The 25,391-nt window shown below is 33.9% G+C and overlaps 1 protein-coding gene across 4 annotated transcripts in view; it reads right to left on the bottom strand.

Annotated features, from left to right (window-relative positions):
• The window catches only part of NRK (Nik related kinase), a 136,870-nt gene that overhangs the window by 20,659 nt on the left and 90,820 nt on the right, over window positions 1–25,391 (bottom strand). For all 4 annotated transcript variants that reach the window (XM_054544921.2, XM_024241091.2, XM_054544922.1 and 1 more), the window contains exons 14-22: window positions 23,245–23,352; window positions 20,195–20,262; window positions 18,330–18,424; window positions 15,673–15,770; window positions 14,252–14,616; window positions 12,708–13,044; window positions 3,280–3,466; window positions 2,232–2,387; window positions 71–214 (exon numbers count right to left, since the gene is read on the bottom strand). In XM_054544921.2, the coding sequence (XP_054400896.1) occupies window positions 71–214; window positions 2,232–2,387; window positions 3,280–3,466; window positions 12,708–13,044; window positions 14,252–14,616; window positions 15,673–15,770; window positions 18,330–18,424; window positions 20,195–20,262; window positions 23,245–23,352 (1,558 nt within the window). The remainder of the gene's footprint in view (window positions 1–70; window positions 215–2,231; window positions 2,388–3,279; window positions 3,467–12,707; window positions 13,045–14,251; window positions 14,617–15,672; window positions 15,771–18,329; window positions 18,425–20,194; window positions 20,263–23,244; window positions 23,353–25,391) is intronic.

Below are 25,391 nucleotides of genomic sequence, written 5' to 3'. Positions count from 1 at the left end.
AGTCTTTAACCCAGTTTGAAGACTAATTAATCTGCATAATTACTCAGCTAATTTTAGTTCTTAAACAAACCTGAGATGGTAATCAGCAAATTGAGTGGCTCTAAGACTTGAATCTGGCGGAATGGTCTTCGCCTTATAAGTTTAGTAATGTCAGCCTTTCCACTTCTGTCCATCAGATATAGATTAGATCGGGTTCCCAACAGCAAATTGACTCCTGTTCGTATATAAAAAGTGCTATATTAGCTCAGATTATTTTTCATAATTGCATCTATATTACTATTTTTGCTATTGCAGTATGCTCATCTATGTAAAGATGACTTATCAGTTTAGGCTATATTGACCTCATACTATGTAACTATGTACTCTCTACCAACAGAACAAATTTCAATGAAATACATAAAAATACAGAACATAATTCCCTCTGGCAGTATTCCACTGGCTGGCACCTGGTATGCCATCTCACAAATGGAAATTTATGGATATATTAGCACCCTTTAGTAGTGTTCTGAACTTTATCAAAATCAATCAACCTTTTTGAAAATTATCATTAAACATTCTTAGTCTAGCACATACAAAGAGTTCAATTCAGCTCATTTCTCATTTCTAAACATAAGTAAATGTTTGAATGCTTTTAAAATAATTATATGTAAATAATTGTTTTTAAATTGAATGATTTATGTTCATCCATATATTAAAAATTTACCATTGCCAAATGCCTATGAAATTAGTTCCTACCTTCATGTATCTCAATTTCTACACTCTCTTTTATTTGTTGACGGGCTCTATTTGTTCAAATATAAGCACTGTTTAAAGACCAAATAAGAGGACTGAAATAGAAGACAGAACTAAAGTTAAATTACACTTCAAACTACTATGGGAGCTTTTCACCATAAAGTGACATAGGAAATAACCAGCCAAGTAATGTAACAAGATAAAATTTCACAGTCCTCCTTGAGCTTGGAGCATACCTGTGCTCCATGAGCATAAGGAGAAAACTTAAGTGATTTTGCCTTCATTTTCTCACTCTATCTTTAACCAGTTCTCTAACTCATGGCCAATGGCATGTTTAGGAGCTGCATCTTCTTCTCACAGGGGAATCAGAGAAGGAGGAAGAAGTATAGTCAATCTTTACTATAATCTTTTATTTTTCAAAATATAAAATTACAGGTTATAACAATGGATTATTAGACATTAACTACATTTCTGGGTAGTTGCCAGACTGAAATATTCAGGCTATCTTGTTGTTTGACACACTCAATTAGCAGAACTTTGAGATGACTTTTAAAAATTCTCTAATCCATATAATTACGATGTTTGTTACCCTTTTCTATTTTTAATTTAAAACCCTGTCCTTTGTTCAATCATACATTAACAAAATCTATGAAATTGCAAGACAGGGGTTGGCATTTACTTTGGATTTCTCCCTTTCTTGAATTCATTTATTTTGTTTCATTTATGATTCAGATTGGCTTGAGGTAAAATATTGTCTCAGCATTGCCAATGTGGTTATAATTCTTCTGAAACAAAGGATTTTAAAAAGTCTATCAGAGTTAAGACATCGTAGAAGGAACTTTCTCTACAAATTTCCAAGGCTTTTTAAAAACAAGATCCTGCAGAAATATTTCTTGGAATACCTCATAAAGTATCATATGTTGAACACTACCCTAAATTAGAAATATGAATCTTAAACTTTCAAACAATCATAACCTAGTCCAGTTGTGTGTATATATATATATATAATATAATAAATATAATATATATAGAGAGAGCCTTGCACTGTCGCCCGGGCTGAAGTGCAGTGGCGTGATCTCTGCTCACCGCAACCTCCACATCCCAGGTTCAAGCAATTCTCCTTGCCTCAGTCTCCCAAGTAGCTGGGATTACAGGCACCTGCCACCACACCCAGCTACTTTTTTGTATTTTTAGTACAAAGTTTCACTATGTTGTCCAGGCTGGTCTCAACTCCTGACCTCATGATCCACCTGCCATCCAAGTTAACTCAGGTTTAAAAGAAATAGAATTACAAAGGTGGGGGCCGTCGATTCAAACATCAAACTGCACTGAGTGAAAAAAAAAAAAAAAAGCAGCAAAACCAATTCTGAGCAAATTAACTACTATAAATATATTTTTATTGTAATGACTTGGTAAGAGTAAACAAATATTTTATGTCTATGATTTTCACAGGTTTGCTACAGAAAAATATATTCCTTAAGAAAACAAAACAAACTCACCCCACAAAGAACCACAGCAGATCTCAGAAGTGAACTCCTTTTCATACATGTGGATTAGTGGTTTTTTACGTGCAGGAGAGACATAGAGTGGGTTAACATTGACTTCAAAGGGTTGCTTAGGTGATTCCTCAGGTACTTCTACGAATCCAGCGTATACTGCAAAGATGTAAGGGGAAGATAATAAGAGAAATTACTAGTTCTGTGCCTGATGGAGTTACAGAATTTTTTTTAAAAGAAAAATCTGCACCTGATGGAGTTACAGAAAAAATTTTTTTAAATTACTCATCTATACACCTTATGTACTACAGTGCTTCCACAAATGAGACACGACTTAGCCAAATTTATTTTCTTTGGCCAGGTGTCGTGGCTCACACCTGTAATCCCAGCACTTGGGAGGCCAAGGTGGGAGGATCATTAAGAATCAGAGGTTGAGGCTACCATGTACCATGATCATGCCACTGTAATCCAGCCTAAGTGACAGAGCGAGATCTTATTTCAAAATTAAAAACAAACAAACAAATTTCTTTCCTTTTATTGTATTTTATTTTTTACTGGAAGTATAGTTTCAATAACTCTGAAACCATCAGATAACACAAATCATGATGGCTAAAATACATTGTTGAACACGAATATATTTTAAGTTATTGTGATTAGAAAACACACATAAATCCAGATAAGGGACTCAATCTCTCAATTGTAGCTCAAATTTAGGTACCATAAAGCTTCAGTAAAGAGTTTGCTAGATGACGAGTTGGTGGGTGCAGCGCACCAGCATGGCACATGTATACATATGTAACTTACCTGCACATTGCGCACATGTACCATAAAACCTAAAGTATAATAATAATAATAATAAAAGAAAAAAAATAAATAAATTATAGAAAAAGAAAAAAAAAGAGTAGATGTTTTAAAAGCATATATCAATCTGAATTTATTTCAAGTGAATGTGAGAATAATTTGATTCCTAACAGATCCTGAAGCAGTGGTTAAACACTATTTAATATGTGAACAGATAGTAGCATTTAGAGATTATATTGAACACACTCACAGATGGCACTGGCAAAGTTAGCATCAGCAGACGTCCCAGAACCTTTGGAAGGAGATGAGTGATTGGCAGAAAAATCTGATTGTGTTGATGATCCTGATATGTCCTTATTGTCACTCTCATCATCAGCTGCTGACGGTGCAGCACCTGAATCAATGGCATTTGAGGCCTCATTTCCACCACCTGGCTCCTAAAAGAAGTCCAAAAACCAATTTTTATTTCATTAGTAGGTTAACAGTGGGAGAAATATGCCTAGTGAGGGGTCGTTTGAAAAACAAAATGCAAGATCTATAACATCTACATTCTTATAAAATCCACATTTACTAGAAAAACTCAACAATGTCATCAGAAGGAGAAAACTAACCTATTATTGAGATGACTGATGGTACAGGAGAAATGCAGGGAGCTATAGGTTCCCAACTGTACAATTTGAGACCTAACATTTGTGGAATTTTTACCATGTATCAGCTACTGTGCTAAGCATGATATTTAGATATCCTTGTGAATCCTTACCATAGCCCAACAAGTAAGTATAATTATCTCCAATTTACTTATACAAATTTAAAATTTAGAGACAGTAAATAATTTATTCAGTCATAGTACTAATAAGTAGGGGAAGCAGAGTTTGAAGCCAAAGTCTGTCTGATTCCAAAGCATACATCCAGCTATGCTATGCCAAACAGCCTCTTGAAAAAATATAAAGCACAGTGTGGGGGGTGTCTGTTCTACTGCTTTAAGGTAACTTCACAAAACTGAAAGCATGAAAAACCTGCATAATTTTCAAATGATAAAGTAAATGAAGGCAAATCAACCAACACAAATCCAAGAGTGTAAACATGCATCACTGAAAATGTAGCTGGCTTCCATTAACTTACAAAGAAGATACTCAAGGATAAAAGCCACAAAATGTGACAATTTATGTAGTATGCCCTGTCCTGTGGGAAAATCTGTCAACTATTGTTGGTAAGTTCTTCTGTTGATAAGCTCATCTTTGTGTCTAAACAGTGATTCTTGGCACTGAGAGAGCTGTGCTATTCTGCAAAAGACTGGTTTTTATGACCTTTTCAACCACAAAAACATGGTATGACACCATGTCCTTTTTAAATTAAAATGAAAGGAAGATCCACTTCCTCTATAAATTTCCAAAACATTCCTTGAGATAACTGGAGATAACCAGGGTTGCTATGAAACTTACGTTGGGACATCCTGTTTTAATGTCTTTAATTAAGATAGATGATAGATGATAGATAGATAGATAGATAGATAGATAGATAGATAGATAGATAGACAGACAGACATAGATATTTTCCCACTGACACTGCTTTCCCATTAGAAACCATCCAGGAAATTTCCTTCCTTCCTTTTTTTCTTTCTTTTCAAACTTTATTGATTTATTCCATAATTACTGTGTGCCTATCATATGCCATGTCCTTGGTTAGACACTGAAGTTGGGTGAGTTGGTAGACAAATAATCAAGGAAGGATTAGATATAATTATTTCCTTTAAGAGTTCACAATATAGTGTGAAAGCAAAAAAATAAAATAACTAACAATAATACCATAAGTACTAAATTGGAACTATGGACAAAAGGTTTGTAAGTAGAGAGGAAGGGATATATAACTCTGCCTTGAGAAGTCAAAGTTGATACTTGATTTGGCCCATGAAGGATTACTAATTCACCAAGCAGAGAAGAGGTGAGGGGGCAGCCTTCCAGAGGAAACAGCTTGCACAGGAGCGCTGATTCATGAAAGAGCATGGCATATCCAAAGCTAGTTTGTGTGACAAGAAAATAGGCTAGGGGAGTAGATTGGCATAATTTTTTTTCTGTCTGGAGTTCCACCTGTGTTTTCAGATATCCAGATACTCCCCATTTCTCAAGAATGAGTTCAAATACCACATGGTTCAGAAAATGTTATCTGTGATAATTTCTATTGATGTAGCATCTATGAACTACTTGAGTATTTTAAGCCTATTTATAAAGTCAATAAATGTTTTGTGAATGACAAAATCATTGTCTAAACACAGTATATTTCTTGAATTAAAATTTTATGTTATCGGTTGCTCAAGAAGTTAAGCATAGATTGATTACATGATATAGCAATGCCTCTCCTAGCTATATACCCCCAAAAAACCTGAAAGCAGGGACTCAAACAGATACTTGTACATCAATGTTCACAGCAGCGCTATTCACAATAACCAAAAAGTGGAAACAACCCAAGTTTCCATCAGTAGATGAATGGATAAACAAAATGTGGTGAATGCACAAGATAAAACATTATTCACCCTTGAAAAGGAATGAAATTCTGATACATGCTGAAATGTGGATAAACTCTGAAAACCTAAAAAGTGAAATAAGCCAGACACAAAAGGACAAATATTGTATGATTCCACTTATATAAGTCACCAAGAAAAAAAGTAGAATAGAAGTTATCAGGGGTTAGAGGAGGGGGGAAACAAGACTTAATTGTTTAGTTTGTTTGGAATGGTAAAAAAAATAAATTCTGAAAATGGATAGTGGTGACAATCCCACAACATTCTGAATGTAATAAATCCAACTGGTTTGTACACTTAAAAATGGTTGAAATGGTAAATTTTATGATATGTATATTTTACTACAATAAAAAAAACTCAGAAAAAAAATAATCGGTTCCAGTTGGAGTGATGTCAGTAAGATAGCTGCTTATTGGTGGCACCTGCTGCTTGTCCCCCTCACAAAAAAGGACAAAGAGAATGAATACACAGAGTTCAACTGGTGTGTCTGAGGGAGAGTGTTGGAGTGCAGTGATGGGGTGGTGAGGTCACTGTGTAGCATGGGATCCCAAAATGGCAGCAAAGAGAGGGAAGTGAGGTACTCTGCTTCTGCTGCCCCATCTCCCCTACCATGATCAGCTCAGAGCCCGGAAGGAATTCTCCTTATTGGGAAAAGGTAAGCAGAAGACTCTCATCAGCCCCAATTGCCACCACAGACAACTGTAGTAATTACTACAGGAGAATCTCATAGTCCTCACAAGCCCTGAGCTCAGTTTGGGAAGGTGCATGAAATTCATGTGTCTGCATTGCTCCAGATAAGGAGCAAAAGTTGTGCACTTCCCACCAACCCATGACTTAAGCTGCTGCAGCCTGGTGCCATCTTCAATCTAGAGCCACTGCTGAAATGCACTATGTTCTGGGGGCCAGTAAACACTGTGCCTCTCCAGTCTTGCGGCTCCACTGTCATTTCACCAAGCCCCGACTGATGGCTGAAATGCTGTGACCCCGACTGCTCAGATCTTGGGCCCAGGAAAGGTCAGCAATAACTCCAGTACTGCACATTGGCGAAGCCAACTCTAGGCTGGCTTAACTGCTGTGCACTTGCAACCTTGGCCAGAGAAACAGCTCAGCAGCCCTGATCCCAGTAAGCCAGACCCCAAGCTAGCTGTCACCCTGTGTGACCACACTCTTGCCCAGAGAAGTAGTCTGATAGCTCAACACTGGAGGGCAAATTCCTGAGCCACCCAACCCACCGCATGTGCACTTTTGCCTCTGGCCTGAGAAAGCCTGGCAAGCCCACCCCTGGCAAAGGTGTGCCACCTCTGCCACAAACTTTTGCAGCCTGGGCCAGTGAGGTACTAGCAAACATTGCTAATGTATATTACAGCATAGAGACCACACTGCTGCATCCACCCAGAACCAAAGTCAATGCACCCCACTCAACCAACACCCCAGGACCCATCTATGGACTAAGTCTTTCCTTATGAAAGCTACTCCATAACATTATAAGAAGCAATTGCTCCACCAGATGGACAGATATCAACACAAGGACACAAGAAACATTAACAAATAAGGAAACATAATACCTTCAAAGGAATGTAATAATTTTCCAGTAGCAGACCCAACAGAAAAGAAAATGTGAAGTGCCAGAAAAGGAATTAATAATAATGATCTTAAGGAGATTCAGCAAGATACAAGAGAATACAGATAGACAAATCAATGAAATTTTAAAAAAAATCATGATCTGAATGAGAAATTCAACAAAGGAATAGGTATCATTAAAAAAGAACCAAACAGAAATATTGAAGATAAAGAATTCAACGAATAATATTAAAAAATACAATACAGAGCTTCAACAGCTGACAGACCAAGCAGAATAAAGAATTTCTGAACTTGAAGACATGTCTTTTAAAATGATTCAGGCAGAAAAGAAAAAAGAGAAAAAAAAAGAATAAAGAGACCCTATAGAACTTATGGGACAACATTAAGAGGATGTATTTTTGAATTATGGGGGTTCCAGAAGGATAAAAAGATGTAGAAAACTTATTTAATAAAATAAAAGCTGAAAAATTCCCAAGTCTTGGGAGAGATATGAACATCTAGATTCAGGAAGCTCAAAGGTTATCAAATACATTCAACTCAAAAAGGTCCTCCCAAAGAAAATTACAGTGAAACTGTCAGAAGTCAGTGACAGAGAGAATACTAAAAACAGCAAAAGGAGAGCCTTATCACATATAAGGAAATCCTCATTGGACTAACAGCAGATTTCTGAACAGAAACCTTACAAGCCAGGAGAGAATAGGATGATATATTCAAAGTGCTGGAAAAAAACCTGATAGCCCAAAATAGTATCACCAGGAAAGCAATCCTTCAGAAATGGAGAAATAAACCCTCTTCCAGATAAGCAAAAAGCAAAGGAATTCATCACCACTAGAGAGGTCTTACAAGAAATGCTTAGGGGAGTCCTACATCTGAAAGGAAAAAGACAATAACAACTATCATGAAAACATGAAATTACAAAACTTGTAAAGCAGGTATAGAAAGGTGAAATAGAAAGGAATCAAACCTTATTACTACAAAAGATTACCTAACAACATAGATTAACAATAAGAGAATAGAAAAAAAAGGATACACAAAACAGCCAGAAACAATTAACGAAATGACAGGAGTAAGTGTTCACATATCAATAATAAACTTGACAGTAAACAGACAAAATTCTGTAATTAAACATATAGACTAGTAGAATGGTTAAAAAGTAAAAAAATAAAAATAAAAAAATAAAAACACCCAATTATATGTTGCCTATAAGAAATTCATCTTACCTGTAACGACACACACTGATTGAAAATGAAGAAATGGAAAAAGATATTCCATGTAAACAGAAATCAAAAGCAAGCGTGAATAGCTACACTTATATCAGATAAAACAGGTGTTAAAAGTCAAAGAATGTAAAAAAGAGAAAAACACGGACATTATATTATGTTAATAGGATCAGTTCAGCAAGAGGATATAGTAATTATAAATACATATGGACCAAACACTAGAGTACCCAGATATATAAAGCAAATATTTTTGGATCTAAAGGGAGAGATAACCTACAATATAATAATAGTTGAGAACTTCAACACCTCACTCTCTGCATTGGACAGATCATCTATACAGAAAATCAACAAAGAAACATTGGATTTAAACTGCAGCATAGACCAAATGAACCTAACAGACATTTATAGAACATTTCATCCAACAGCTGCAGAATATGCATTATTTTCATCAGCACATGAAACATTCTCTAAGACTGACCATATGTTGGGACACAAAACAAGTCTCAAAACATTTTTTTAAATCAACATTATTATTGAGTATCCTTTTTGACCAAAATAGAATAAACTAGAAATCAATAACCAGAAAAACATTCAAAACTGTAACAATATATGGAAATTAAAAATATATGCTCCTGAACATCAATTGGCCAATAAATAAGAAGGAAATTAAGAAATTATTTGAAACAAATGAATACAGAAACACAGCACACCAAAACTTATGGGATACAGCAAAAGCAGTATTAAGAGACAAGTTTATAGCAATAAATGACTACATTAAAAAAGTAGAAAGATTTTGAATAACAATCTAATGATGCACCTCAATGAACTAGAAAAGCAAGAACAAACCAAACCTCAAATTAATAGAAATAAAGAGATAATAAAGATCAGAGCAAAAGTAAATGAAATTGAGACTCAAAAACAATACAGAAGAAATACAACATGAACATTTGCCTTTTTGAAAAGATAAACAAAATGGACAAACCGTTAGCTAGATTAACTAACAAGTAAGTATAAAAGACCCAAATAAAATCAGAAACAAAAAAGCAGACATCACAACTGATACCACAGAAATACAAAGAATCATAAGAGACTATTATGAAAAACTACACAGCAACATATTAGAAAATCTAGAGGAAATGGAGAAATTCCTGGACACATACAACCTAGCAAGATTGTACCAAGAAGAAATAGAAAGCTTAAACAAACCAATAATGAATAATGCGATTGAATCAGCAATAAAAAGTCTCCCAACAAAGAAAAGTCCAGTACCCCATGGCATCAGTGCTGCATTCTACCAAAGATTTAAAGAGGAACTAATGTCGATTCTCAAACTATTCCAAAAAAGTTGAAGGGAAGGGAATTCTTCCAAACTCATTCTGTGAGGTCAGTATGACTCTGATCTCAAAACCAGATAAGGACACAACAATTACAACAAACAAACAAACAAAAACTACAAGCCAAGATCTCTGATGAAGACAGATGCAAAAGTAATCAACAAAATACTAGCAAACTGAACGCAATACCATATCAAAAATATTATACACCATGATCGAGTGGGATTTATCCCAGGGATACATGGGAGATTCGACATATGCAAATCAATAAACATGATACATCACATCAATGGAATCAAAGACAAAAATTATATGATCATGTCAAAAGATACCAAAAACAGCATTTGATAAAATTCTACATTCCCTCGTGATAAAAACTCTCCACAGTTTGGGTATGGAAGTAACATACCTCAAAACAATAAAGACCATATATGAAAAACCCACAGCTAACATCACACTGAATGAGAGAAAGCTGAAAGTCTTTCCTCTAAGAACTGGAATAAGACAAAAATATCCACTTTCACCACTCTTATTCAACTTAGTTCTGGAAGTCCTAATCAGAGCAATTTGGCAAGAGAAGGAAATAGAAGACATCCAAATTGGAAAAGAGGAAGTAAAAGAGTCTCTGCAGATGACATAATCTTATAAATAGAAAATCCTTTGACACTACCAAAAAATTCTTAGAATTGATGAACAAATTCAGTAAAGTTGCAGGATACAAAATCAGCATAGAAAAATCTGTAACATTTGTATATACCAACAACAACCTAGCTGAGAAAGAAATCACAAAAACAACCCCATATACAGTAGCTACAAAATAAAATACTTGGAAATAAATTTAACCAATGAGGTGAAAGATCTCTATAAGAAAAACTGTAAAACATTGATAAAGGAAACTGAAAAGGACACACACACAAAAGGAGTGGCACCCTATGCTCATGGACTAGAAGAATTAATATTGCTAAAATGACCCTACTATCCCAAGCAATATACAGATTCTATACAATCCTTATGAAAATACCAATGACATTCTTCACAGAAATAGGAAAAAATCCTATAATTTGCATGGAACCAAAAAAGACCTTGAATAGCCAAAGCAATCCTGAGGAAAAAGAATAATACTAGAGGCATCACAATATCAGCTTTCAAAATATACCACAAAACTACAGCAACCAAAAACAGACACACATACCAATGGAACAGTATAAAGGACCCATAAATAGATCCACATATTCATTTATCGCATTGTGGTTGATTTTTGATAAAGGCATCAAGAATATTCACTGGGAAAAGAACAATGTCTTCAATAAATGGTGCTGGGAGAACTAAATATCCATAAGCAAAAGACTGAAATTAGACCCCTATTTCTCACCTTATAAAAAAATCAACTCAAAATAGATTAGAGACTTAAATGTAAGACCTGAAACCATAAAACTACTAGAAAATATAAGAAAATGCTTGTGGACATTGGTTTGGGAAAAAAGAATAGGACCTCAAAAGCACAGGCAACAAAAGCAAAAATAGACAAATAGAATTATATCACACTAAAAATCTTCTGCACAGAAAAGGAAATGATCAACAAAGTGAAGAAACAACCTGAAGAATGAGAGAAAATATTTGCAAACTATTCGTCCAACAAGGGATTAAAATCCTGAATGTAAGAAACTCAAACAACTCAACAGAAAAAAGCAAATAATCCAACATGTATACATATGTAACAAACCTGCACGTTGTGCACATGTACCCTGGAACTTAAAGTATAATAAACAAAATGGGCAAATGATTTGAATAGACATTTCTCAAAAGAAGACTTACAAATAACCAACAGATAGATGAAAAAAAATTTCAACATAATTAATCATCGGGAAAATGCAAATCAGAACCACAGTGAGATATCATCTCATCCTAGTTAGAATGGTTATTATCAAAACACAAAAAATAAATGTTGGTGAAGATGTGGAGAAAAGAGAACTTTTATATACCGTTGGTGGGAATGTAAACTACTACACCCACAATGGAGAATGGTATTGTGGTTCCTTATAAAACTACAAATAGAACTACCATATGATCCAATAATTCCACTACTGGGTACATATCTCAAAAAAAGAGGAAATCAGTGTATCAAAGAGCTATCAGCACCTCCATATTTACTGCAGTACTAATCACAATAGCCAAAATAAGGCATCAGCCTAAGCATCCATCAAGAGATGAATTGATAAAGAAAACGTGACATATATACAGAAATAAATGCTATTTAGCCATAAAAAAGAATGAAATCTTGTGATTTGCAGCAACATGGATGAACCTGGACTCAATGTTATGTTAAGTGAGATAAACCAGGAATAGAAAGATAAAAACCACATGTTCTTACTCATATGCAAATGCTAAAAAATTGATCTCACGTAACTAGAGAGTAAAATAGTGGTTTCTAGAGGCTGGGAAGAGGAGTAGGGGAGAGTGATAGAGAAAGGCTGGTTAAAGGATCCAAATGCATGTCTAGATAGGAGATATAAGTTCTAATATTCTATAGCACTGTAGGGTAACTATAATTAACAATAATTCATTACGTATTTTCAAATAGCTAGGAGAGAGGATATTGATTGTTCCCAACACACAAAAAAATGATGAATGTTTGAGGTGATAGACATGCTAAATACCCTGATGTCATCATCACAAATTGTATATATTAAAATATCACGCTGTACCCCATAAATATATACAATTATTAGGTGTCAATTAATTTTTTAAAATATTTTTTAAAAGTGTGTGTCAAGAGACACTACCCCAAATATGTGATCTGAGTAATAAAGGCAAACAAATAAGAGATTTTTCTCTTTGGAAGTAAATAGGAACCACGCAAATTAGAGGTAATAAGGATCCACCTACAAACCTATAATTAAAAATGTTTAAGGCTTTGGGGTATATGATGAAAATCTATTTGGAATGGCTAGAAATGCTACATGTCCCATGAAGAAACACATTCGCAATGAGAGGAGTTCAATCTGCTTTTCAAATGGTGCATTACCTCCTGTAGATATTCAAAGTCCTGAGACGCAGGTCTCTTCAATCCTGGACCATCTGTCTCTGAGCAATTTTCTTCTCCATTGAGTCCAAGGGCTCCACTCTCTTCACTGGTTCGAACGACTCCCTTACCTCCATCACCCCCATTGCCTCTTCTTTCACTGCCTATATTGGCTGCATGTTCTTCCTGATCTCCAATGGCTGCATTGTCCTCACTGGCTGCACTTCCTCCATGGCTTCTATAGGCTCTATGGCTTCCATAGCCTCTGTAGGCTTCCTCTTTTCCACGACTTCCATCATAACCATCTTGCTTGCAGCTTCCATCTCTGCCATAGCTTGCCCTGATAACAAGCTCCAATTAATGAAAGAAAGCCACGCAATAAAAACACATTTGAAAGTTAGCAAGTAGAGCAGAATTAGGATGTGTCTTATACATATCTACCATACCCAGGCTTGTCTTTGCTCTATGTGAACACTGCTGGTATGATACAGAAAATAAAAATGCCCCTATGTCTTCTCAGTCTTATGTAATGATTAAAGCCACAGCCACCACCAATTTCCCAGATGCATTTGGATGGCAGAGGGAAGAGAACTTGTATTCTTTGTTAGGTGCATGTATTAGGTTAACAGCAAGAATATGTAGTTTTTTTCTTAAATATATACTATTTCACGCATTAGCAACTTCACAGACACATGAATGATTAAGCCTATGTTTTTGGCTCAACCACAACACGATTAATTCTTCTTGCAGTATATCTAGTTTGTGTTCATTTCAACTTGTGCCTTGATTTCCTAACATGGGTACTGACTGCTTTGCTATAGAACTCCATTGGTCTACTACTCCCACCAAGGAAGTTCAGCAATACATACCTCATATCTTGTGGAACTAAGTTATTTAATTAATTGCTAAAAATACTAAGCTTAACAAAATGTGTCAATGCTCTCTTTTTGCATAGGAAACAAAATTAAACATACGTGCCTGTGGTAATTCTAAAAGTAAATTTATTTCATAATGGAAATCTTGATAGACTTTTTTGGTTGGAAAAAATTAAAAGAGCTCTTGGTAATTTCTCCACCAATTAACCAGATAAAGATCATCTTAAATTTCATATATATATATATGTGTATATATATATATATATAGTGATATCACAAAAGTTTGAGAAATGAATAGCTATGTTTGCAAATACGAAGACTTCATCTTATGCTTGTTAAGTTACATACTTCCTTTGTTGTCCTTTCTCATACTCAGTATAGTTTTATAGAGTAGGATGATTCAGTGGCAGTAATTTTAACAGAAGCATCTAGACAATTCCAGTTATAAAGAAACTAATAAATACTTGAATGCTTATTTTAAAATACACAAATGACACAAAATTAGATGTTCTGCATTAGAACAATTTAAAATACATTATTGACAAACTATTTACTAAAATGCAAGTGAAATTAGGTCACTCTCTTGGTAATAAATTTTGAAAATAAACCAAAAATGCAAATAGCTCTGCAGTCATAAAACATGGAGAGTATAAGTAATTCAAAAAAACCAACCTTGGACAACTAGGCGCCTCATAATAATTATTATTTACGTCATCAACAGACTTATTGTTGTCATCATCATGGTCTTTACAAACATCATTAGCCTGATCAACCTGGTTATCCAAGTCATCATTGCCATTGGCATGATCATAAGTATCTTCAAAAGTATCATTAGACTCATCATCATCATCACCATCAGTATCACCAACGGCATCATAGAGTTCAACATAATCACCATCCTCTTCAGGTGGCTGAATGACAGGTGCAGGAGTTAACCAATCATTCCGGAAGATTTCAGAGAGTGCATTATAGCCTACCCATTCGTTTGTCAAGTATACAGGGGGTGATATTTTTCCTACTTTAAATCCATCTGGAACCTGTGTGCACAAGAAAGGTTAATGTAGCCTCTAGTAGCTTTCATTTTCTTCTAGATTGGAAAGTTTCCAAGCTGACAACATTTTGAAATATATTTTAAATTGAAACAAGGATGTTCACTCACTAGATGGAGCCAAAATTTTAGTGAGGATGAGATGTCAAAATCCAAACATCAGACTGTGATTATTAGTGGCCTTTCTGGATCACATAGGGCAAAATTTACTCACTTAAAAAAAATTACCCATACATGTCAGCTCAGGAGTGGACATTTGCTTTTGATGCTGGAGAGAACAGGAGATTTGATGCTCTTTAAAAATGGTAACTTTTCCCTTTTGTTTTATCCCCTGACATTGGGATTAACACACAGCTCTTGAAACTGATATGTTAATTTCCCAGCTCTGGTTTTACGTGCCATGGGTTGTCTTAAAGTACCTCAAACACTTCCAAAGTGCAAATTAATCTAAATCCATCTTTTAAGTATGGTATGTATCATTTAACAACTTTTGGGCAATCTGGAAGGGATGTGTGTACGGTAGCATAGAGGTAATTACAAAATTGAAATAGAATAATCTGAAAGCACATTGCATTAGGACAAGTTAAAATCTGCATTAGAACAATTTAAATATGTTCACAAAGAGCTGGAAGACTTTTTATTTATGCAATCAGAGGACACTCTTTTTTACTAAATGTTTTATATTTATGCATTGCCTCATCACTCAAGGAATGCTATTAAAAGTTGGACATCTAACCTGTACCCCTCAATCTGAGATTAGGTTTTACAAATAGCTTTTTATCACTACTCTCCCAGACATGTTCTAACTGACACAAGAATGTGAAAATAAAATATTCTCTGATTGGTTAAGTGTTTTCCCATTTCAATTTTAATTTCTAGATTTTGTGTTCTATGTATTCACAAAGCAATGAGAATCTATCTTTAAAATATTAATTAAAAAACTAAACTCTTTAACCTTTCCCTCAAGTGAATATGAGAATATGTAAGTCAAAACAAATGAAAAATAAAAAATAATAGACATTAATGTGTTAAGATGGAAACTTACATGGATGTCAACCAGCAACTTCTGATCAATAGTAGAATAAGGCGGTGATGACTGAGACCTCCTTCCAGTCACAGGACTCTCTTCCTCAGAAGAAGATTCTATGGAATGCCAAAAACACATTAGTAACAATGGTGATTACAGCCATTGCCTTCATTTGTATAGTGTATCAGTTAAATCCCTTGTTTTTTTTTTCTGTTTTTTGTTTTTTGGGTTTTTTTTTTGTCATTTTTATGATTCCATTCAGGAAGTATCACCTGAAAATTCTCATGGGGCCAGGATCTGAAATTCTCTTTTCAGGGGTATTAGCAGGGGTTCAAGTTTTCTTCCATCTGTAGACCTACATGGCTGCTCTGTTTTCAATATTAAGTGTACACTTACCTAATATCTCTATCTATGTAAGAAGATACATAGTCTGACTGATAGCCAGGTAGATACATTTAAAAAAATGTATCAAGAGTAGGAAGGACTGGGAGTACCACTGGCCTCACATACTGACCAGTAGAAAAAAAAAGCCCGACAGTGTATTTATTAGAAGATGATAGACTAGCCAAAACCTTCAAGAGGAGAGTTCATTCTTCAATCTTAACCCTCACATATTTCCACACAATGATATATCCAGATGTAGTTCAGTACAGTTGAGTGAACTACTGAAAAGAGATAACACCCCTTTCTATAAAGCTGGGAACCTTTTTATAGCAGCAATGTACAACAAAACTTTCTGCAGTGATAGAAATTTTCTGTATCTGAACTGTCCATTAACAGTGGTCATTAGTCACCCATGACTACTGAGCATTTGAAATGTGGCCAGTGTGCCTGAGAAAGTGACTTTTAAATTTTATTTAATTTTCATTTTACTTTTTATTTTAATAGCTACATGTGGCTAGTTGCTACCACATTGAACAGCTCAATTCTACAGTGTAAATATTTCCATTTAAAATACAAATGTATCTCGTTTGGAGATTAGGTTTTAATATTGAGTTGTGGTATGGTAAATAACCCCTGTGATTAAAATCTGGTGAGAATATTTAACAGGCTCAAAATTCAGGTCTGGGTGAGTGTACTTAGAAAAAGCTTCACTAAGAGAAAACTCAGGTCCCTGTTTAATGTTTTTGTGTGCTTAGATTTTCAAGATAAATACTATCGTCCCTCTTATTTTCAGTCTTGGTATACATAGCCAAAGTATAGATACTGCAACTACAAAAAACATATATTTGCAAATACTGCTGTCCTTTGAGAACATTACACTGAACACATGCTAAAATTTGTGTCCCCATCTTCTGGCACTGTTGTACTTGTGCTTTTTTTTTTTTTTTTTTTTTTCAGGAAACTATTTTCTTTTAAGTCTTTTGGTATGTTAGTAGACCAAATAAGTTCAAGTGAGTGCACTAAGATTTTGAGACAAATTTGTAGTAAGTTGCTCTGAGATTTCCTCCATAATGAAGCATATAATTTCATGAGAATATCAAATGGTCTATGTAGCATAAACAATAAAATAAAAGAAATTTGGAGCTGAAAAGACATTTAGTTATTATCTGCACAGATGCCTTCTCCCTTGTATCAGTGCTATGACTGCTCTGGGATCTAATCCAGAATTTCCTTATTTCAAAAATGCCACAAGAATAAACCTTAAATTTTTAGTTGTTTGCCCTGTATTAGCAAAATTAGCCATAGTCAAGCCAGAAAGAAAAGACTCTGGGGAAGCATTTTTAAAAATTTGCTTTTCACTCAGGCTTATCTAATTTTCCCAACATAGTATTTGTGTATGAGGAGACAGTGCTATTTAAAAGAATTCTGCCATTATCTGAGTCACTTAAGAAGAATAATGTGTTTTTAAGTTTTGATCTTCAAATATCCACTTTTCAAAAAGTGAAGTACATCTGTATCATTTTTATTATTAACATTTTAATAAAATCAGTATGCTATATTTTTACATATCAGCGACTCAATCAGCCATTTTTCCCTTGCTTAACTTACCTGGATTACTTAAAACTGGATAACGCCAGATTGCATGATCCATGGCACAACTTTTGGCTTTGTTTATCTTAATATTTCACAAATCTATAATTCATTTAAACGCTCTCAAAAGCACATCTTAAAATAAAATACTTTTTTGAAATTCACATCACAACTTTTGAAGTTATTTTCTATGATTTGATAGATTAACTGTTCATGTATTTTGAGTAAAACCATCACTCTGTAACATTTAGGGATATTTATGAGATATTGTCCTATTTTGGAGAGGTGAAGTAACCAACTGATAAATGAAACACACACCTCACAACTCCTCCATACAACATTCTAATTGCTACCTATAAATTTTAGCCTGCTAGAGAGGTCTCTCTCAAATTTCTTTACCATATTTTTCTTACATGGTATAGAAACCTAATAAAGCTGACTTCCCCCGCCTCCTTAGACACATTCCTAACTACTACCCAACAAAAAGAAGAAAATTCAGAAAAATTATTTTCCATTTCTCAAAGGCCACCACTGACCACCCAATTGCCAAATACAATGGCCTTCAGGTCCTAATCCTACTTGGGCTCCCTGACACTTTTGATTCATTCCTTCTTGAAATTCTTCTTTCTTGACTTCTGAAATATAAATTGTTAAACAGTAGCTCTGTGTTTTGCCTGCTAAAATTTTGTGCTTTGAATCACCTGATGCTGCCAGCCAATTTTGACGATTTTGCGAACTCCTTTGTCTGATGTCAATGGGCTTCTGAGCTTGTTCCAAAAGAGACCGCTGAGGAACGCTAATGAAAAGACAGAAAAGCATGTGCCATGTCCTAACATTCATAAAGGGAATGTACAACTCAACATAAAGTCCAACACAAAGTTTTGTTTAAATATATGGGTATATATCAAACTGAAAAAGAAGTATAGCTTGAGTAATAATTTCCAATTTCCATTTTCCCCCAAACTTGCTATTTTGTCTAGAATAGAGTAACGATTTCCAAAATAAGAAAAATATGTTTCCATAGAGTGTATGTTTCCTTTATATATATATTAATTTCTAAAAATTTCTATAAGCTTTTAAAGCTAATATTCAGACAATATTTTACCTGAGTAACACAGCAATAAACATAACCTTATAGTGTATGTGAGTATTTTAACATAATAAACAAGTTACTGTTATGTCATATATTCTATTGTTATTATCCAGATTTTAAATGCTTGAAATTCATATTTTTAACGTCCCATTCCTGATTTAGATAGCTACACTGACAGACAAATAGAGCACTTTCGTTCTTACTATTCAAATTTAAAGAATATTTAGAGTTGTTTTGGACTAATGCTGCTAAATTTTACAGTTATTTTGGTATTTCTATATGGGAAGGACTTTGGTTATTGATTTAGGCCTGGAATAGACAAACTTTTCTCCATGGCCCCAAATTTCAGGAAAGACTTGAGTTTCATTTAAGTTAACTTTATAAATTTAACTATATTTAAAGGCAACGTATTTGTTATTCATAAATTCAAAATCCTTTTGTAAAGTGAACAATTACTCTGAGTTTAACACCAAGTATGGATTTTATATATTGGATTTTATTAAAGTCATGTTCCATGATACCAAAACCAACTACTCAAAACTATACTGGTTTCTTTCCTTTGAGGTCAGATCGACCAGGACAATCCATTCATTGAGTGCAGAGAAAAAGAAAGTTTGCAGTCTTGCTTTACAATTTTTCAAGATTTCTGCACTCCATTTAAATCTGAAGACATAATTGTATGGGGTTTTTAAAGTAATGAAGCAGGAAAATATATACTACATAACATTAACTGTATGCCATCTGACCATACTGTCCAATATCTTGAATATAGTGAGTGTTCAATAAATATTTACTGACTAAGTGAATCAATATAGTTCTCTCTATTGTGAGTTGGGGCTGGAGGGGGTGTGATTTTCTTAAAAAATCTACCTTAAAATTTAGTTTTCAAATATAACAGAATGCACACAATATCTAACATATGGAACGTGATCTTTGAAAATTATTGAAGATCACCAATATTACAAAGATTAAAAAATACAGTGACTGGTATCAATATTATATATGATATTTTATTTATATAATATTGATTTTAGATTTGATTTTGACTATAGGACATTTTTAGGCTTACCCATTCTGTGGCATTAGCTTCTGAAGTTAAAGATAATTGGTGTGTGTGTTTTATCATGCAGTACATGTGTGAAAATTCACTTGAAATTTCATGTCTTTTTATCATCGACTACTAATTGAATACTGTCAAAGCATTTGTTATTATTGTTTCTTTTTAAAATTGTGAACCTTGCCATCTATTTAGCAAACTAAATATCACAGAGACTGCAGGATGACCAAATATGAAAAATATAGGTAATGGATCATTGCAGTTAAGGTTTTCAATGTGGGCCAGTAAAGTCAATGGTGATGATGTTGTCACGGATATTTTAGTTGACTTCACAAAATGTATTATCAATGAAATAATTTTTAATTTTCCATTTGATAATTATGAATAATTTTAATATAGAAATCAAAGACACATACTTTGAAGAGAACTTGACATGATGTACATGATCCTGGTTGTTAGGCACAGAAGGAGATCTCTCTTGAACCTTAAAGAGACAATACAATACTTCAGTAGAATTCTTGATCATAAATTGTACTGAGCTATTAATTTGTGGGAAAATGCCTGTCTTCATATATATTTTCCTAAAATCTAACTTATAAAATATGATTTTAATAAACAGATTCTATTTTATAATGACTTACAACATTAGATTTGCTTAACCATAATTTCTGATGGTATGTTTGATCTTTAGTATAGGAACAGATTCTGCAGCTCATATAATCAAAATCTTAATTTATTGTTGAGGAATCTGTAGCCTAAAGCGGGAAAATGACTTTTCTAAGAATTTTACGTCAAGTCAAAGGAACATCTAAAATCAGAATGCAGGTCTCCCAACTTCTATTTTAATGTTCTTTCCATGTTATCACATTGCTTTTTATATCAAGTTTAGACTTCTCACTCAGAATTTAAGTTCTAATTCTTACACACTCATCCTTTTAAGCTAACCCTAGATTTTCAAAAGTTGTCACACACACATACATACATTTCATTAAAATCTCTCTAGTAAAAACTGTCCCATCTTTAAGAAAGTAAGAAAGTATGTTTTTCTGCTTTACAATTTAACTGTACTATCATAATTAGTGTTCCAAGTACTGTTTCAACTCTAAATAGATTAATTTGCATTTTACTAATCATACAATCATTGAATATAGCCAAATACTCAAGAAAGGATGCATATAAGAAGCCAGCTTCCATCAATGAGGGAATTTTACTTTCTGCCAACATTGATAGACAGGGCCAGGGAATGTTGCCTTGCCTCACTAAGTCTTGTGTCACCAGGTTTCTACTCAAAGAAGTTTTAGCTGCCCAAAACATAGGTCATTCTGACATGCAATAAGGCAGTCATACTAGATTCTTTAAAAAGGAAATTTAAGAGTGTTACTTTTTTAATCTAGCATATGCATGCTGATAAACTCATTCTATACTTTCTAGAAACTAGAGTAGCCTTAGTACATTATTTTTTCTTTATGAAGTGACTTATCAAGGCTCTCTCTACACTCCGAGAGACAGGTAGGTGAGGGTAAGCATCTGGCTATTTTTTTCCACTTTCATTTCATATAATTGGTATCATATGACCCAGTCGGGGACTTTTGGCTTATGAAGCTGATCTTAGGAAGTTTATTGACATTACTGGAGGCAAAAATTACTCAAAATAGGTAATGGCCAAAAATAAAAAATATAATTCCTAATATAAATTGGCTGTATTTAATTTCAAAACTGGGGAGAGGAAAATGATTAGTAAGAATAGCATATACTAAGATAATGATGTATTTCAAACCAGACACAGCTCATTACATTTCCTGCTTAAAGTGTCAGGTTTAAGGTAATAATTATTACCTGTGAGTTCGAGTAAAATCATTTAATAAGGCAAAGAAAAAGACATATTGCCTCTTCTAATTATATAATACAGTCTGGCTTATGTTCCTCTGCCAGTGGTTAGTATTTATAAAACAATACTCTTTGTTATTAACTTCAGAGGACTGTTAGTATTAGGGGAATTGTACTTAAAAATGAGAGTTGTCCATAAAAGACTTCATAGTAGACTCCTGTGTAACATCTTGTGCTGATTAGGAGCAACAGTGAGGCTCCTGACCCACCATCAATGAAGCAAGAGTTTGAGTTCTTCACACACTCACCTAATCTACCTGATTGTTCAAAACAATCTACAAAAAGATTGTTTTAGATGGCTGGCTATTAGGAATACTGGCTATGATGATGATGCTACCTTTTCTAGACAAGAAAACCTACAACTCCGGCCTCACCAATATATGTTCTAAATAGGATACTATTAATATAGTCATGAAAACAGAAGTCAAAAGTGGACACTAGGACTAACTTAATTATTCTTATAATTGTAAACACAACAAAACAAAACAAAACATAGATTAAATGTCCCAGAGCCTGTCACAAACTGCATTCCAGACCAGAGCTAATCAAGGAAAAATATTTGTATGTTTGTGTTACAAAACGAAACTGCCAGAATTTTTCATGTACAATATTTTTGCTTAAAGAAAGACTGACAAACTATGATTATTTAAACTCTGGGTATTTGGTAGACATTTTATTTTTAATGAATAAAGTAAACCTGTCAATTTAAGGGGAAAAAACTGATGCTACAATTTAGCAATGATAAAATTTGAGCTTGCAAAGGAAAATTAGAATTTTCAAACATATCTCCCACCAAGCACTTGACAACTTAACAATACTCAGTAACTTTTATGATGAACTTGATGGTGACATTAACAAATGCTGTTTTTTGATATTGCATAATGAAACATGTAAATGTCTGGGAAGATCTACATACAAAGTGAACCAATATTTTCCAACTGACCAATGCATGAAGTTAAAAATCATGCATAAGCAAAACATCTATTCATAGCATAAGATAGATCAATGAGTTTTATTATTAACTGAATATACAACATTTCATTGATATGGTTTTAGATTCCACTTCCCTAGTTTTGGTACATTATTCAATAATTTACTCAATTATCTAAGCAATCTATGAAAATTGACTCTTTCCAACTACCTATATGTGAGAAGCCAGCTTTTATTCGTATACTTCAACCAAAACAACACATGGCAACAGATTGAATGCAGAAGCAGATGTGAGAATCCAGATGTTTTTCATTAAGCAAGATAGATTTAAGAGACTTACAAAAAAGTAAAACAATGTCAATCTCTCTAAAATTTTGTTTTGGGAAAATACAGTTTTTTCATTAAAAATGTGTTTCTTATGTTAACATGTAATAGTTTCATTACTTTTAAATGAATTAATATTTTAAATGTTTTTCAGTTTTAACTTTTAATAAATAAAATATCAAATGATACAACCTATGTAATAAATGAAAGCTTTTTGAAGGTTCTCAATGTTTAAGAGTATAAAGGGACACTGAGACCAAAAAGTTTAAGAACCACTGTCCTGGGTTCTTACTAATGTCACAACAACTCATATTGAAAAATTTACCTCAATTTTTTTAGGATTTGAAATGCATGGCTTCAATGGCTCTATCTGGACTTCAGCCTGAATCGAATGAAATACTTCATCATTGTCTGATGATTCATCTTCTTTGTCCTTTGAAACAAAAAGGAAAGTAATTGTTTTAATTGCTGTTAAAATGCAAGTGATAGGAACAACTTCATCATCTTAATGCTAAGTTGTTTATATGTATTATATAATCTATAATTTAAAATAATACACAATTTAAAAGAATAATATCCAAATATTAAAAATGATTTAAACCAGTAGTTTCTAATACTGTTTGGTTCTGGATCCCTTTCAGAATCTGAGAAATGCTATAGACTGTCCACAGAAAATTGCATATAAACACACCTATTACATATATTTTCTAGTGGATTGCTGACCTCCTGAAGTTCATCTACACGGTCCAGGTTAAGAATCTCTGGCCTAAAACTTGATTGACTCATAACACCAAACTAACTGTCACATTTAGCAAGCTATTATAACCTAAAAGTTTGGTCTTCCTGAGCAATGGAAGATCTGTAATACAGTGGTGCAAATATTTCTCCCTAATTGAGATCTAGGACTTTAGGAAACTGTTTTCCCCTTTAATCCAATCAATATTATCTCTTCAACTGAAAGATTAATAAAAATACATTTTTTGTTTCCTGCTGGTGACTTAAAGCACCCACCTATGTCTCTCAACTCTAATAAAATTTCAGGTATCACGAAGATCTGTGACTTTGACTATATTAGCAATAATTTTCTTTTCCTTTATATTTTCTTCAATGACCACATATAAAGATATAAATGCTTGTACAAGAGCCTAGAGTCATGAGATTGGTAACTATTATTTATTGACTTTTAAAAATTTTAGAATGGCTTTCCACATATATGTTTAAAACAATAAATGACAATAAGTGTGTGCCATGCTGGTATCACTGAATCTTTCAGAGATCAATAAAAGTCTTATTCATAAATGCAAAACCCATTAGATCTAATTGATTACTAGGGTTCATCGAGAATAATCATTAGCATTTTAGATGAGCTAGTTTTTGCCAAATGTCACCATTCTAGACTTAAACCTCCCTTTTCTCCATCTAGTTTCTTGCTCTTTATAGTTCCCTTTTTCTCTGAGAGCTAGACATCCATTTTCCCTTTTGGGCCTTGCTTCTCTTGCTGCTCCTACCTTTTCTCATGTTAAACATGTCAACAAATTAGCATTTGTTTAATTGGCTCAATGTGCACAAACTCAAAGAATTCCTTATCTAGATACTCAGATAAAATTCATTTGTAATTACTACGATTATTATTGGGTAAATAGATGTGGATAAAAGGGTATAAGTTAGGATCATCACAATGATTCCTTTTACACAAATGGATGTGGGGAGTATTAGAAAACAACTGCTCCCCTAACCTTATCTAACCTCATTAATTTGTTATCAAGCCCATAATTCCTCATTATCAGTTTAGAATCCACCAGATTAAATTCAATAACTCCAGTAAAATTATATTCACCTTTTATTAAAGGATTTTTGAAACAATTACGTTTTAGTGACTGTTGTTAGATAAAATGGGGTTTAACACACTGTATTCCACATTTCAAAAGGGTACAGATGAAACCACCCTTATTAACTTATAAAATTAATCACAGAAGAAGAGAGGGGAAAAAACAAAAATATACCAAGCTTGCAGCACGTTTAGCATTAATCTTTAGGTCAGCTTGCTCTCTGACCTCCTTCCTCAATAGATGTTTGTTGCCTATTTTCCTAGAATACATAGACCTTGTTGCAACGTCATCATTCCCCTTAACTGCTCTGTAGATAACAACTTGAACATTATGAAATGTTGTTTTTCCTTTGAGATATTTTTTCAGGTCTTGCATACCAGTGAAACTATTGTCAATTAACTGGTCTGAAGGACCCCACTGACGCCAACTGGTCTGAAGGACCCCACAAGAGGCTGACTCACCAAAAAATGCAGTTTCCACATCCTGATGATTTCAAGAACCATCAACCTTACCCTGACCAATCAACAACTCCAATTATCCAGCACCTCACTCTCTACAATCCCTTTAAAAACCCCATCCCAGAACTCCTCCAGGAGATGGATTTGAGGGTCTCCTCCCCACCTCCTCACTCCATGCCCTGCTG

Source organism: Pongo abelii, chromosome X, assembly GCF_028885655.2.
Source record: "Pongo abelii isolate AG06213 chromosome X, NHGRI_mPonAbe1-v2.0_pri, whole genome shotgun sequence".
Lineage (NCBI taxonomy): Eukaryota > Metazoa > Chordata > Mammalia > Primates > Hominidae > Pongo > Pongo abelii.
The sequence above is the reverse complement of the archived record's forward strand: the minus strand, read 5'-3'. Positions and strand labels throughout refer to the sequence as shown.